Source organism: Varanus komodoensis, unplaced genomic scaffold (genome assembly GCF_004798865.1).
Source record: "Varanus komodoensis strain SLA01 unplaced genomic scaffold, ASM479886v1 scaffold2, whole genome shotgun sequence".
Classification (NCBI taxonomy): Eukaryota; Metazoa; Chordata; class Lepidosauria; order Squamata; family Varanidae; genus Varanus; species Varanus komodoensis.
The window spans coordinates 45115561-45133147 of record NW_025335568.1 but is presented as its reverse complement, the minus strand read 5'-3'; the positions used below and the strand labels follow the sequence as shown (position 1 = coordinate 45133147).

The window sequence follows — 17587 nt, the reverse complement described above, 5'->3', positions numbered from 1 at the left end:
ATACATAGGAAAATTTAACAAACCATTTTATTTTATTGTGGTATAAGTTCTACACCTGATTGTATGAAGTCAAGAAACACTTCCATTATTTTCACTTCCAACTGAATGTTTAGGCTCATAAAGTTCAAGGAAGGAGTAGAAGAAAGTATGCGTGCATGTTTCCATGTTTTTGAGTTTGTAGCTGAATAATGATCTGGGACCATAGCCTGATTTCTTAAGATTTGGGACAGATTCATGGTAAAACTTAGCTTAAAGGCAGTTCATTATGTAGTATACAGCAACTAAAATGGATGCAGTTTTCAACATCGCCATGTTTCATTGATCTTCAGCATTCAGGGGTCCTCTTCAATTTCCAAAGCAGAATTACACAGCCTAGGAGCACTCAGAAATGCACCAGAGCTGGAAAGACATTATTGTTAAGGCAAGTTCCAGTGCAAACAGGAAGACTTTTATAGCCCTTCCTGTTTAGCAAGGCCAAATGGCCATTCCGGTGCTTGAGGATACTTAAAGGTTAGGAAGATGCACCGATCTCAAATTCTGATAGTTCCCACATGGGTCAGAAATGCAGAGATGCAAAGGTTCATCTGACACTCTGGGAGAATCCTGTGCCTTTCACAGGTGCTCACAGGAAAGAAAACTTCACTGTAAACAAATGTGTTAGTCAACACCTTGGATCCCATGCAGTTTAAATTATACAATAATGTCTTCCATTTTTGATCTGCATCTCAGCTGGCAGGTAAAGGCCCATATGTCTAGATTGCATCACTATGGAAGGAATGTGGGATCTGAAGACAAGGGTAAAAGTTTTGTGTCAGTCTCAGGAATAACAGACGTATATCCCAAGCAAAAATCTGGTAGCTCTGACATGATGCACATTTAATATCAGAAAAATCCAATGTTAGAGCATCTTTACCCTGTCAAATAATGTATCTGTGTAGAGTTTCAAAGGGGAACCAACTTGCAAATCCAGCTCACAAATAACAGGCTTATCTTTTTTTTTTTTTAATTGAAAAGCATATATGACAAGCCATTAATTGAGGATGAGTGTTAAGATCTCATCTGTAGATCTCAGTCTCTTTAGTTATGGCAACAAGTCCAGAAACAGGACATTAAGTCGTAAAGCAAAGCCATGCATGTGCTGGTTGCAACCAGTAAAATCACTACAGTCCATTGACATTACTTAGGATGCTCTGGAAGGCAGTTTCGGATATTGCTTAGACCCTCACAGAAAGAAATATTTAGCTGTTCTCACTTGATATGGAGCACAGCTACAGGGAATAACTTTCAGCAGTGTTCACTTGGCAGCAGTAACATTTGAACCTAGCCTAGAGAAGTGATCAACATATCCATGGGTTTCAGCCAACTCTTCTAGACTCGCAGACTTCCAGCATCATGCTCTCTCTGGCACTATTGTCTTCCAGGACTGACAAGCGTAACGCCACACACAATCCTTAAAGGCAGGAGCATTTTGGAAAAGGGATGGATTCAGCTCCAACTTGGTTGCCAGTAAAGGTGGAGGGGCACTGAGGAGACGAAAGGAAACATATTTGCTCTGAAAACAAATGGCAAAGTATGAGCCTCTAAAAGCTTTTGTACCTACTAAGACACATGGATTCAGTAAAGAGAGAATAAATCACCACATGACATAGCAAATCCATGGTTTGCAGAATTACTTCTCATTTTTTATGGTTTGCTAGATCACTCCACAAAGGTGGCCAGCTTTTCTACCTTGGCTAATACTAGTTTCTCCCTGCACCTCACTAGGACATGCTATTTTATGTTTATTATATCTCACTATATGCACTCAGTGGGTGAACTGCAATTACTATTTCTCAACCTGACCTATACTGAGTTGTTCTGATGCTAAAAATGTAGAGAGGGGAGATGTTGTCTTTGGAGGAAAAGTGGAATATACACATAACAAATACATACATAGATCACTCCACAGCTGATATTATTCTGACATCTTATATAAGCAGGTTTGGTTTACTGTGCATTTGGCTAGCAATCTATATACTGTTTTGCTTCCATTCTTTAATGTCGTTTGCCCATGCTGCTTTTATACATTACCAGTCATGACTTGTTTTTTTTTTTTTTTAATTGCATTATTTTTAAATGAACTGTTTAGCTACCTTGGTCTTGTGACAGAAAGTACAGGTTATAAATATTTTTGAAAGTAGACTTTGTGGGGAAGGAACAAGCCACTATAAGTTGATGAACAAATTATTTAAAGATTTAAATATTTAAAGACTTACCTGAGACTAATTCTTATTGAACACTATGGATTTTATTACAGAATATTATTACTTTGCACTTCTACCCTGCCTTTTTCTCTTGTGAAGAACCCAAGGCAGCTTCATTTTTATTCTCACAACAACCTTGTGAGGTAGGTTAGGCCAAAGGTGAGTGACTGGTCCAAAGTCACCAAGTGAGCTTTGTGGCTGGCATGAGTAGGCCTTGTGTTGTCTGACTCTTGCTGCACTCACAAGCCTTGGTTTTTGTTAACCATGGAGAGGCCATCATTTCCGTGGGGTTACAAACTGCATTGTTCTCCATAGCTTGTCATGTTGTCTGGGTTCAAACAACATGATAACCTGGGATTCAGTGACTGCCCACAGTCAGCCCATACTTAACCCTTGTCTGATCCCACCACTGGGCACCAGGTCTCCCTGTCATGCCATTTAACCATCCTCTAATCACAGCATCTTTCCAGATGTCTGAAGGGCCTATATCCCTTCAGAGGCTCAAAGGGTGACAACTAAGGGGAGATCCTTTTCTGTGGTGATCCCTCCCCCCCACAATCTTTGGAACAACCTCCCTGCTGCAGGCCAGCTGGTGCCAAATTTGCCATCTTTTTGGTGCCAGTTTAAGACAGCCCTCATTGCAGAGGACTTTGAAGACCTCCCTGTTCATTTAGGGGCCTGCCATGATTATCCAGGTGCCTTTCTTTTATTCTTGGCTTATTTTTAATCATCTTTTGATTGTCTTTCAGCATTTTTTTATGCTATCCTAAATAATTTTTAAATTCTTGTTAACGTTTTTATCTATTATATTTTATTGTTTTTATACAAAATAAAGGCTTCCCCATGACATTAAAGTCCAGTCATGCCTGACTCTTGGGGGTGGTGCTCATCTCCATTTCCTAGCCGAGGGAGCCAGTGTTTGTCCGCAGACAGTTTCCGTGGTCATGTGGCCGGCATGACTAAACACTGAAGTGCACGGAACGCTGTTACCTTCCCACCGAAGTGGTACCCTTTTATCTGCTTGCATTTGCATGCTTTCGAACTGCAAGGTTGGCAGGAGCTGGGACAAAGCAATGGGAGCTCACCCCGTTGTGCGGATTCAAATTGTCAACCAGCCCAGCAGCTCAGCAGTTTAACCCACTGCACCACTGCATCCCCATTGTTTTTATACTCTGTTGTAAACTACCTGGAGACCTTTGGCTATAGGCAGTGTAGAAATAAAATAAATAAATAATAATATATGGAACTACCCAAACAATTGCATAGTTAGACTCTCCCTGTATATACTTAATATGTGAAGGGGAAAGCAAGTTCATGCCCACTACCTTCACTCCCATTTCATCATTCCTCAACCCATGTAACTGACTGTCTGAAAGGGTACTGACTGTTACTCCACTGAATATTCTTGCTGTTCCAGAAAAGGAACATCTAAATATCCCCATGAGTGACCCCCGCCCCCCCGCCAAAAGTTATTCTGCTGTGGGGAACAGTGCCTTTTGTCAAGTCATGTGGTACCATATTTCTGTGTTAGGATGGGAGGTGTCTCTTTGGAAAGCAGAGAAATCTTGGTGCTTACAGAGCTCAAGAAAGTTGATATAAAACTTTTTCTACATGTGGGATTTATTGTGTGCTCATCATCATTCCTTACACATGATTGTTTACAGGATCCTTGAATGACACCTTCCAGTTTTGCTTCTGTTTTTAAAGAACATTTTCCTGTGTGTTTATTTATTTAGGTAGTGTACAAAAATGGGGTATTATTTGTGAATGCAAATGCTCTTTCCTGCTTGTCTAATTGCACTATTCTGCTAAACCACAGAATCACGTAGAGGTTATGTGTTTGAAATGCAAGGAAGAGAAAGCTTTTTATGCAGAGCCCTGATCTCACTTCTGCCATGAAATTGAATGCAGATACAGGGGACTAACAGCTTCACGTGTTAAGATTCACAGAGAAGAATACTTTCTCGCCGAACACATTACATAGAGCTTATTTTTGTGAAAAGACAAAAGCAACCAATATGCACACTGTAGGTAAAAATCCAGTAGCTTTCACACAGGATAAATGCAAATTAATTTTTATTTAAGCTAACCCATCTTTTTGTTTTTTAAAGAACTCCACATACAATTCAGGGACAGGTGGCTTAGTTTGTATCATCTGTGGCTTTGCTTAGGTCTAGCTGTGCTACACATGCCAGGGATTGAGCAGTGCTGGTTGTTTTTAGAAAAGCTTGCAACTTCTATATTCATTCAGGAAACTCTGAGGGAAGTAAATCCATATGTGCCTTAAAAGTCTTTAGACTACAGAGTGGGACTGTCTATTCTGGCTTGTAACATTGTCATGAATGATTCTGCCTGTTTGAAGTGTTGCTGAAATATGAACAAGGATGCTGCCTCAACTTTTAGTGCAGTTGTATTTCAAAATTTAAGTGTTCCTGCTTTTAAGCAGCTGGCCGATGCTAACTTTTTGTAGATTAGCTACCTGCATCTCATAAATTGTATGTGGTGTAATGTTGATCAACTTTCAGAAAATTTCTAAGGATGCATTCCTGTTGCAGCTGGCTGGTGGATACTGGGAATGATAAACCTTTTTTGGGCTAAACAGGCATCAGATTGTACCCTATGAGGCAAAATAGCCTTGGCGAGGGCCACCTTGGGCACCTGCTGAAGGCTTTCCATAACTAGTAATACTACCCAGGCCCTCCTTCTCCTGCACTTTGATTAGTGCTCAACAGCTGGTATTGTGATAGCTGACTTGGCACTTCCCTTGGGCATCTGCTCAGCCACGGTAGGAACAGGATGCTGGACCAAGTATTGTGGCTACTGGTGTCTGCACTACTTCCAGTATCAGAGGCAGTAAGCCTGCGTATTCGAGTTGCTGGGGAGCATTCGTGGTAGAATGCTGTAGCTGTGCACACGTCCTGCTTGTGGCTTCCCATAGCCCACACATTTGGTCTGCTCCAGCGTGGGTCTTTGTATCTTCTAAAGCTCCTTGTCCTTTGCAGCTCCCAAGCGTTTAATACATGTATTTGTGTATAATGTATGGTCATGGGATGGGTACAACATATCCTCCTTCTGGAGGTGTGTCTGTCACCACCATTGCAATAGGCTTCACACCACCTCAGAAATATCGTGTTTGCCCAGGCATTCCTCTGCTCTTTGTCTGCAATATTGTATTTACTGCCTTGTTGTTTTTATCATGGTAGTGTGACTTTAGTGCTTTTATTGTACTACATAGTATTCTAATACTTTGTTTACACTGCTCTGGTATCTGCAAAGATGAGGCATAGTTCTAAAAAGTTTATATAATAGAACTAAAGGCAGTGTTTGTGTCATATGATAATAATTTCTGCCATATACATACCAATACATGCATTTACACATAATATGTAGCTGCTGCTACAAGCCAGGACCCACAGGGATTTTCGAAGTCAGAACTAATTTCAGGTATTTATTTCCTATAATGACTATTTCAGATAGTATTTGTAGCCATGGAAATATTTTATTAAATGTTCTATCAAAGAGCAAACAGCAGCTCTAAATGCAGATGCACATGGACCCACACACCCACACCCACAGCAGGAAGAAACAAAAGTCAGAGAGCAGCAGAGTAAGTTTATTAGGAACATCCGTGCTTGCCAGAAAAGTGAACATAGCAAAGGGTAAGGGTGATTTTCTTGCCTCTGGCTCTGTTTTGATGTATACCGGTTGTATGCTGGTTCCTTGTGTGTTTTTGCTCTGCACTGGATTTTTCATCAGATTTTATGGTCCTGCTTTATAATGTTCATGTATTATGTTGCTTTTTCTGCATGGCCTCGAGCTATTAAGATAAGATGGTATATATGTTTTTGAAAAACAAAAGCAAGTGCTGGAAAAGAGCTCTTCGCAATTGTAACGGCTTTTTGCTGGCATGCGCAGTGCGGTTGCAATCGGAAAAATCTGAATCGGTAACCATGATAGCCCAACAGAAAGAAAATACGTATGGATCACCCAAACCAGAAGGAAGACACAAATAAAAGCTTGTGGATTCTGTTTGCATGCATGGTACTAGAAGTTTTATGAGGTGCAGTTATGGGTCTCATTTGTGCCTGGAGCACCTTTCCCAGAGAATGCCATTTCTAAAAATGCCATCATTCACAATAGCTGCCAGTTGCAGGCACCTGAATAGGACTTGCAGGCATTTAGGTCCAGTGTGTGAGAGACTTCCTCAGAAGTTATGCACAACTCTTAGTAGGCTTTTAAGTGTTCGAAAGAAAGGAATACGAATGGTGTGGGAAGAACCATGAGATGTTTTACACAAGGTATACCAACTAAGAAAAGTGCTTTTAAAGGCTTCATAATTCAAGTGACATAGGAAAGGTGGCAGGTACAACACCTACCTTCATAACAAAAGCAGCAAGCGATGCATCATGGTTCATTTACCTTGGCTTAAGTCAGCATTTCTTCCACCGTGGTTCAGCCAGAGAAATCCACAAGCAGCGTGTAAAGCCACAGTTGCATCCAATATTGTTGTATGAGGGAACAATAGTCAGACCATCATTTATTTCATCACTAGGATGCAACTCAGTATTGGAATTATATAGAGATGATGCACATTTTAAAAGATGCTGCTCTTGGCTCTTGCATGCACCAGATGCACTGCATTAAAACCCCATTAGGTGCAAACTAACAGCTATAAATATATGAATAGTCATTCGGACTGGCTATGTTAGTGCTTCCAAAATAAATTGTTTGTAATCTCCATCCAAAGGGCTATTGCTCTGCACCTCCCCTGAGAGAAACATTAAGCCTCAAGGAAGATTATGCCCTTGGGACCCCTCCCTTCCTATTTGCACAACTGTTCCCACCCACAGCCCAGAGGATACGGCTGCCACCTGTGGTAACTGGCAGTAGGACTGAGAATGCATTTGCTCTAGACATGGAACTGGGCTCCCTTGACAAGCGGACCCCAGAATCAACCATATCTGCCTGGTCTCAGGTGATAAATTGCCAAGCCTTTTCTGATTCATAGTAGTAGCGATGTAAAAAATGCCTTTTATTTTAGGAATATGACCCACACTTGCCATTAAAAAAAGGTGTTCACTCCAGCTGTGCATTCATTTTAGTATTTATGAATTTCACTTAAACTTTTGTTCTGGCCTTTGCAAAACTAATTCTTTCCTCAGATGTTAAGGCCATGTAGAATATATATTGCATCTACCCCCCTGGCCCGGTGTCTAACAGACCCATAACTAGGCCAGCTCTGGCCTATGTAATACTGTTTGTAATGAGAAATCTAAACAGGGAATGGCAGTGAGGCATGACAGGAATGTGTTTCCATTGGAGAACTCAGTGTAGAGAAAAAGTATAAGCAAAGCCATGTCCAGAAGGCCTTTTCAGCTGGCCAAGACGGAAGACTAATGTTATTGTACATTGGCTGTCACCGTGCCAGCCCTCCCTCGCTGATTTGTTTTCTCTTATACTCTCTCTCTCTCTTTCTCTCTCTCGTTCTCTCTCTTGTTCTCTCTCTCTCTCTCCGTTCTCCCTCCCCCCGGCACCCCGCCCCTCTGCGAACTGTTTGCTCAGGTGGACAGTGACACCATTTGGAATGAGCTGCATTCGTCCGGTGCTGCACGCATGGCTGTTGGCTGTGTCATCGAATTGGCTTCCAAAGTGGCCTCGGGGGAGCTGAAGGTGAGGTCTGGGTTGCATTGTGTGTGGGAAACTAGGGGGAAGGCTGAAAGCGATGTTGTTGTTCTGGGGCTGAAGGAAGGGGAGTGGAGAAAGGAGAATGGAGAAGATGGTGGGTCACTTAGGTGTGGTAATCTAAATAGCCTTGCCTGGTAGTCAGGAGATTACTCAAAGCCTTCCAGTTCACCAGAGAGGGCTTGGCTGCCAGTAGACTCACAGTATTACTGCAAATATTTTACCACAAGAGTCCATTACACAACCATTGTTCAAGTTAAAACGACTCGGAGGATGTGCAGATCTGGCATACTCTTCTGAAACGCTCTTTTGGAATGATTTGTAAATATAGCCTCAAAATGCCACCCAGAGTGAAGAAAAGTAAATAATAGATGTGTGGACTTTGAAGAAAGAATGATATTGTTGATTAGAAGGGTAATGATGCAGAGTATGCATTTCCATCAAACAATCTCAAACTTCCCTCCTCTGTTTTGGGGCTTCCGTTCTACATGATCTGAAAAGAATGAGGTACAAAACCCAGTGCCCAGTCTAAACAATTTGTAAAACTTGCCTACTTGACAGATGTTGACAATTTATTTGATATTTTAACAAGCGTATTTTAAAGGTAGACTATGTACAGCCTGTATGCTCAGATAAACATTCTTGGAAGAAACATATTTTCAGTTAAATTTTATAAATGTTTCTGGCTAGGGATTTTACAATGACTGACATCTGCTTACATAGTTCATCTTTGACAAGCATAGCTATGCCTTAATCTAAATTGGTATCAAATGATACACATATAACTACTAGTACTTTCTCACTGCTTATTTTTTTATTTAGGCCCCTCCTCAGAACACCTTCTTTGCATCTAAAGCCTCAGGCTCATTCTTTCTCCACCTCAGTCTTATCATCAGGGTGTTTATGAGGAGTATAAGCATGCAAATCTGGAAGAATCTGCTGTAGGGTGAAGCGTGACCTAGTTAATGGATGGGAACCTGTTGCTGTCATTGTCAGGGGTACATCCATTTAGGGGTTAGGGTTCATGGTGGGGGCAGAGATGACTTTAAGCCAGCAGTGGGTGTACCAGAACAGAAACTGGGCAAAATTACTTCCTTTTTTCTTTTTTGCCAGTTCCCTCCTTCCTCTCTCTCTCTCTCTCTCTCCCTCTTCTCAGGTACTCCCCTTTCTCCTTTGCTCTGCCTTCTGTCTCCCAGCAGGCTTCCAGAGGAGTTACAGATCCCTCTTGCAAGTGGTCTGAACTGCTTGCAAAGGGCTTTTACCATTCAGCTGATGACTGAACATCACGCTGAAGGCCTCATGTAGCCCAAAGGCCAGATGTTGCTCATCCCAATCGAGAATGTCTTAAAAAATCTGTTCGATCTTTGGTTAAAGAAGGGGATACTGTGGGGAAGGCAAGCAAAACAGCACCTTATACCTTCTCTTCTTCCTGCCCCTGGTAAAGTCTGCTGATGTTAAACCAACCCCTGGCTGTGAGTTTCATTGTTCTCGCAAGGACCAACAAGTGAACTCTTGCATATGGGAAAACATTTAGATATGTTATATAACTAGAAAGTACTAGCAGATAGAACATGAAAAGAAATGGACTCTTGTTTTCAGCAGCTATATGTTTGTCTACATCAAAGCCAGGCCCAAGGTACAGACTTTTAACACTGTCCATAAGTGAAATAGATTTGTGCTTATAAAGCCCTGGACTCAAAACCTGGTGAGAAATTCTAAGTCTGTGGTTTCCATGGTGCATTTGCCTCCAATGCAGCCATGGACACCTTTGTTGGCACCTGTCAGGTCCACTGACCTTCCTGATTGTTATTAAGTTTAAAGTTGTTGAAAGGTTAGCATGCTCCAACCTCCACTGTTACCCCATCTTTATTTGGGGTCTCCAGAGGCATTCTTAGAAAGTAAAAAAATGGTGACTAGCTGCAGCTTTCTGGGAAACAGGTGCTTTGAGATTGGCCATGTTCTTCACAGCAGCCATCTTGTGAATGAGTAAGCCCTTCTCACTGCAGTTATTGCATGAGATTACCCCCATCGTGCTCTTAAAATTTCAAGTGTGCCCAGTGGCCCCAGAAGGTTGTCTTAAGTATTATGCCTGAAAATGAGTGCTGTAGCTGAGAAGATTTGGGAACCCAAAGCCCAGTTGCTGCCATAAACTTGAACATCAATGAAACCTGACATTTATAATAGAATAAACCACTGTGCATTCTATATAAAAAGTACTGTTTAAATGGGAAATACTGCTATTTTGTTTACTGTTTACATTTAACCTTTCATGAACTGTGAGAAGCTTTATCTGAAAATTTGCAAATTGATGGCCACTTGAGACTCTCTACATGCATATATGCCATCTTCCCCAAATGACTGATTGTAGAAGCATGGTAGCTATTACTTGACTGGAACCTGTACAGGACCTTGAGGGCATTAGGGATGGATTTGTGGAAAAATATATTTCTGTTTTTCAGAAGTTACAGACCCCCACACAGTTCTTTGCACCCATGGTTTCAATTTTTTTTGACATTGATAGCCTGGTTTGTTTGTTTGCTTGTTTATTTATTTAAAACCATTTCTAAGTGATCTTTAAGGGTGGTATACTTGCCAAGCAGCACACAAGACAAAAACCATACAGTACAGGGACAGTAACAAATACCAGTACAGAAGAGGTTATGCTCCTGGTAGCTTTCTGTCTGACCTCTAGAGATAGGGCCATGCAATAGATTGAAGGAAAATTCTTATCACCCAGGCAAGTTCATATGGGTACCGGTAATTTATTAGATACCCAGGTCCCTATCTGTTAAAAAACAACCAACCCAAAAAGAAACAATACAAAAACACACAAACCCTGTAGATATCAATAGCAGGATTTTTAATTTTGTCTGAATATTAATAGGAACTACAAGGAACTATTTCAAAACTGAAGCTACTCTGAGTCAAAAATTTGGCTGCCAAATTTTGTAGCAATTTGTTGGAAACATTGACTTGCATGCGCAAAGTGAGAAAATTCAGACATGTGTGTCCATATTTTCTGTTAAAAAATATAATTAGGAGATGAACCTATTGCCTTTTCTTATCTTTAAGAAATTTAAAAGCTGGGCTAGATAAGAATAATCAGACATGCTTTATGTGCAGCTGACAAAACCAAGATTTTCTGCAAGACCTTTATTGCTTATCTCCTTGGATTTATGGGGTCTTTCACATTGTGGATTTACTCTTCACTGTTTATCTCTGTGTAATGAAGAGCTTTAAAAACGAAATTGTCAGTCAATCAACTTTTTCAATGGCCACTGAAGTAGCTTCATTAAAGCAGCAAATACTACAGGGGGGAGGGGGTTCCACCCATAGTTATTTGCTGTTTATTTTAAAAAGAAGTTTTAAAATATTCTAAGTGATATGTTTGTCTAGAACAGAATCCTGTAGAGCAAGGTCACACATACAATATTATAGTGCCATACAAAATAGACGATAGTTTGAGCATTCAGCACATTTAACATGCTGTGGGACTAAAGAGCGTGTAAATCACACTATATTTGTCTTCAGTGGCACTGGGCAATATTGAAAATTAGTAGCTACGAGAAGACACACTTTCATTCCAAATTAATCAATTTATTTGGAATAAGTATTACCTGCAGGTTCCTTTCTCACAATCACTATAGCTAATGTCCCTTTCAAAGAATAGAGGGATTCTCTCTCCTTACCACTCCTTGGAAGTAAGAAATACACACAATTTGAATCAAATGGTGATTGGTTTATGTGCATTTATGTGCAGGGTAGATTATTTATGAAGCCAGCTCAAAGGTGAAGTCATTTCTCATGCCTCTGTATGTGAGGAAGGGAATTGGGGATGGGTGTGTGAGCTCTGTCCCACCACCATCACTGTCCTTGTTGCCTTATACATGGAAACAGTAATTGTAGAGAATACATTCTCCTCTGTTGGTAGAATTTCCTCAAAATTTTGTTCCCAAATTTTGCAAGGTTCTAAATTGTGTGGGGAGCTTTTGAAGGCAGAGAACTGCAAACTCTCACCCTCTAAAAGGAGAAAGTGACAAGAACGTCAGCAGAAGGTAGTGGAGTTAAAACACAGCTCTTTATTTCCCCTCCTTCCACATAGAGAGGCAAGTTTAACATATTAAGATCCTATGGAAAAAGTCCCCTATCCAGGAGGAGTTGTGGGACTTTTCCCCTATCTAAACATGCATAGGAGTGCGCACTTATTTTGACATTAGCATTCACAGACCAGATAAAAGATAACATATCTGATGATGTGGGCTTTGATCCATGGAGTCGATAGTATGTCATAATAATTCTTTGGATAAAATCTAATGTAATCTAATCCTAAATCTGCTGTCACGACAAGACTTCCTTCTTTCTCCACACTGCAGCCATCCATGCTGACTTAAATCTGCTCCAGAGCATTTCTCAGCTCTCCAGAACAGATTTTGAGGACATGCCAGGATGCAAGCAGCTTTGGGCAAAGGGTAAATAGCTTCCTTTTGGTTCCACTGACACACCTTATTCTAGCAGAGGAATGACAGGTTGGGTCCATCCCTTAACAAGATGTCTTTACTACAGCAGATGAATATGGCTTCCAATCTCAAAATAAATCTCAGTGAGGCTTATTGCCCAGGTAAGTGGGTATAGAACTGCAAACAAAAGATCCATTAATGTCTCCTCTTTGGCATAGATTAGGTTGCATATATATATGTGGAAGAGCTGACAGCTACCTGATTTTTTAATATCCCTCTGACTGTATGTTTGCCTAATCTGTCCCTGTACATACTTGTAAAAGATCACCTATAATTTAACAATTCAAATGATGTGCCACTATATTGTCAATATATGGAGAAGTGCTCAACACAATATATGAGAAGACTTCCTCATGGTATCATGGGCTGTCTATGGCATAACTAAATTGTGTTATGGTTTGCCAAATTCTGTGCTATTCCTGCCACTTGAACTCCTTGTCAAGACAAACCAATTTCCACACTTCAGCCTCAAAATAAGTTTTTTTAAACCAGTCTCCTGAGTCTATCCCTCCCACGTTACGTAATTCTCAGGACAGCAACATAACTTAATAACTGACCAGAAGAAGGCAAGTTTAATTGAAATACTGAATCTGTAGTATAATAAACACATCTTCATTCTGTTTGGAATTTCTTGTGAATCATACAGTCTTTTTATTGCTCCTGGCTAATGGACAAAGTACCAGCTGTGAAACTGTAAAACAATGGTTGATTCTCACTGGAAGAGATAATTTTTGTAAGGAAAATATTGCCTCTGCCTCTGAAATCTAAGCTTGAATATTCTGCTATGGAACATAAAAGTTGCCAAATTAATCAATTTAATCATAGCTTTTTCTATTGTTAGGTAGGTGCAGTGAGCAGATTGTTGGGACAAAACTAAATTTTAAGCAGTGCTCTTGATCACTGAATATGATAACTGATGAGATGTTCAGTAGTGTAGCTTTCTTTCTATCTTATTCTCATTCAGTCTGATGCAACAGTTATAAACTTTTCTTCAAAGCAGTATTACTTGTAAGAGATAACCTTAAAGGAAATATTCATATTTCATTTCCTAGTGAGTTCCACCACTGTTTTAACCCATTTCTTTCTGCCTTGTCCTGAAAGTTCAGCCATTTGGAACTCTGTGATGAATTTTATTTAGAATGTGTTGGTTTTCAGTGGAATTTGTCAAATATGGTGGATAAACGTTAGTTTGAACATACATATCTCATGAGGTATCACATGGCATTAAGGAGTATAATGGTCCAGAATGCTAAATGTATCTGTTCATGATGAATTTCATCATTCATACTGTTCATGATTCATTTGCTGAAAATACAGATATTAGGAAAGTACACAATGCTTATAATTGACAATTGACAAGTGTGAAGTTTAGCTGGTGAGTCCATGATGAATTCATCAAAAGCACCACCGACTTTGCAGAATTTTCAAGACAGTATTATTATTTACCAGAATCACAAAAGTATAATCAAGTTAAAATTTTAGCAGGCTGCCAGTTCCCTTACCCTTTTTTGTTTAACATTAAGTCTGATGAGACATTACCAAGAACATAAAACCTTGCTCACAATTCTGTGACATTTTGGTTGGTCCTAACAGTAGAATTACCTGTAGTAGATTTTGGATGTGGCTTTCTTAGTCCATTTCACATGCAAAGCTGTATTTATTTATTTGTTTTGTAACCTGCCTTTCTAAAAGAATAATGTTGCTCAAGGTAAATTATGATCATAACACAAATAGTTTAAAACAGTGCACTAAAACACAATAAAACATAGACATGGCAGTATAAAAACAGCATCAACCTAACAAAATTGCTTATATGCCAATGCCTGCTATCTAAATACTATACACTACACCTTCATACATCATATTCTGTGAAATCAGAGTTCTCCTTTGCTTTCCTTTTTGTTGCGGCTGACCATTCCCTTATTCAGAATGTAGGACGCAGGAAAAGAATGAAACAGGCCCTGTGCCAAATAACATTGCTTTGACCTGCTGCCTAAAGCATAACTAGGTGAGCATCCTAAATGCCACTCCGTATATCTGTTTTTCTTTTACATACATCTGACACTGGGAGACAGGCCATAGGTCCCAGCTTCCATGCCCAGCCCAAAGGGATAAGGAGCAAATGACTAACAGTTGTGGCCTGGGATTTCTGTGCCTCAAAAGTACTAGGCTAGCCGTCTTCTTGACATGTTAGCTTTGAATGAGCAGTATTCTTGGCTATTGTCATTTTCACAACAACATATTTACATATAGCCAGACCAAAGTGGTACATTTCAGTGCCAGGTATCCCATGTTAGTCTGGTGTTCATGTGTTGGAGTCAGACTAAAGAAAATCCTTTGGCTGGCTCAAGCTAGGCAACTTAAATGCTGGCAGTGGAACATTGTCCTCTACCACAATAGCTGGCTGCTTTGAATTACAGGGTGCACCACAATGGCACACACAGCTCTTTGTTCCAATACCTGACCAGCATAATTCATGACCTAGCATCTGTTACATTAAGTGTCTGTCCCACCCTCATTGCAGGGCTTCCCATTGGAAGTTCATAATGCCTGAACAGAACTTCAGTTAGGTCCCACTAAAATCAGTGGAACGTATCACTCCTATGTAATATTCATTCCTGTGATTTCAGTGGGAACTAAGTGCAACTGACTTAGCTTTAATCTGATGTTCATGTTCTGTCTCTTTAAAAAGGAGACTCATGTGCCAGACAGCATCATGTTGAAGCTGGAAATTTGTTTTCAGAGCAGCCGTTCTTCCCACTGTGAAAAGCACAACAGCTATAATGAAAATAGCCAAACATTTCTCTGCCATGCTTGCATGTGCTTTCTTCCCATCCTGGTCTTTAAACTATGCCTCTCATTTTGCTGTCTGGAAACCTTTGGTGAGGCATCCCCAAGTGCCAGCTAAAGGATCTTAGAGCACAATCAAATGCTAAATCGTGTGTCATAGAAGAAACCTTCGTGTAAATTCTAAATATGAAGTTGGCCCTGAACTGGAAAACTGTTATGAGATTCCACTAGCTGAGGTCGGAACCATATTGGGTTGGGGCTGGCAAGAGGGCAATCAATCTCAGTCTGATAAATGTTGACTCTTCAACATCCATTTGCAGTGAAGCAAAGTAAGTGCAAGCCCTTTCAAGCCCCTCTTCAAGTGGAGTATATGAAATTGCCCTTTTGGTAGACAGGGATCATTTAACTGAATTAAAATAGTTTGAAATGAATATCCTTGGAAATTAAAACTGTAGACTTTCCTGGGATGGTTCCTTTTGATATGTCAGAACTGATCAATATCAGAATGTTTTCTTGTATCCAGTCATTATTACCCCGCTGTCTGATTGCGATTTCAGGGAAACATGAATGAAACATAAAATTGCTATTTCAAATAAGTGTGTATCTTTGATGTTACCCAAGGCCTTCAGCATAAAAATCAGATACACAGAGCAGAGGTTCCATCAGGCTTAAAGTCTTAAATGATAAGTAGGAGAGATTATGGAGGTGTTTTCTACATTAATAATGATGAATTTCACAAAGAGCTATTATTCCCACACTTTCAGTATAAAAACCTGCATGCAGGATGTGGGATTATCTTTGTGCCACATCTTTGTTTAAAAATGTGGCCTGAGCTTAGTTAAGTCAGACTATGCCTCTTCAGTGTGAACATACTGGTAACTATAATGAGGGTGAGGAAGGAATCTTCATTTCTACCACTTGCTTTGGGCAGGTGACTCCACCTTTGTTCTAAGTGTTGAATTAGTATTAAATTGATTTTCATTCCTTCCTTCCAGCAAAAACTTAGTTGCATCCTGAGGTGAAACTCCAAGTGCCATCTACTATGAGCCAGTACGTGTTGAGAAGCAGGTTTCTACAAAAATGGAAACTACTGATTTCAGTAAGCTTCTCATCTATCCTGAATGCATTGTAGGGTTGGTAGTCACCTTCACACAAAACAGGGTGGAGTCACAATTCTTTCCATATGCACATTTTCAAGGCTAGCCCTGCCATTAGGCAGAGTGAGGTGGCCACCTCAAGGAACAGTTTTGGGTTGTTGTGAAAAGGCAGTAACTTGTTAGCTTTTTAGGTCACAATTCTATGTATGTTTTGAAAGAAGTAACTCCCAGTGTTCCCCAGTAGCAGGTCTTAACATGCACAGGATTCCATTTTTAATATATTATTCCTATGTTGCTACTGCCTTGGATTGATACTTGTGGGATTTTCTACCTCTTCTACCTCTTAAACCCTGTTTAGTGGGTGTGAAGAATTATGTACCTTGGTTTTGCTGTGTGCATGAGGCCAGGCAGCAAAAAGTCTTAGGCTGGCCCATGCCTTTTTATATGGAATGGATAAATCAGATTGAGAAAGAGACAAGAGCATCTTATTCTGGTTTAGTCATTGCCTCAATTCAGAAAATGCAACAACCCACAGTCAAGGATTAAGTATGGACTGAGTTGGGTTGTTGTTGAAATGAGGATTATTGTGTTAGCTGAATCCAACCATGCTAGTAAAGAATGGTTTCTTAACTACAGTCAACCCATGAAGAGAACCCATGGTTTGTTTTTGGGTTCTGAATTGTTTGTGATTAACAAACCATGGTTTCTTAGTCTGGCTAGATTCAGCCAATGTAATAATTTTACTTATTTATTTATTTATTTATTTAGGAGACTTCTATGCCGCCCCATTCACTGAAGCCTCAGGGCGGCTTACAACCATAAATAAACTTCAATAGAATAATATAAATTAACAGTATAAATTAAGTCGCCCTGGCCAAAGAATAAAATGAATAAATAATATTAACAATTAAAATAACATTTGAATAAAAAGTTCTTCACCTGGCACCGAAAAACAAATAACAACGGCGCCAGGTGGACCTCTCTGGGGAGCGCATTCCATAATCCATGTTTCAACAGCACCCCAGAGTTCAATGACATCCCCCCACTCAACTACTCAACTTTGAGAGTGGGTTATCATGGTGTCATTGTGAGAAAAAGTGATAAGAATAGTTACAAAATAGGAAAGGTGACAAAAAGCTTGTGTCTTTCCCTTAACATGAAAAATCAATGGACTATCTCAAGTCCCTTGGACTGCAAGGTGATCAAACTGGTCAGTCCTCGAGGAGATCAACCCTGACTGCTCTTTAGAAGAACAGAT

General features: G+C 40.1%; 1 protein-coding gene across 1 annotated transcript in view; it reads left to right on the top strand.

Annotated features, from left to right (window-relative positions):
- Window positions 1-17587, top strand: part of LOC123022863 (histone deacetylase 9-like) — a 193530-nt gene that overhangs the window by 15975 nt on the left and 159968 nt on the right. The window contains exon 4 of the mRNA XM_044428959.1: window positions 7806-7913. Coding sequence (XP_044284894.1) covers window positions 7806-7913 — 108 coding nt within the window. The remainder of the gene's footprint in view (window positions 1-7805; window positions 7914-17587) is intronic.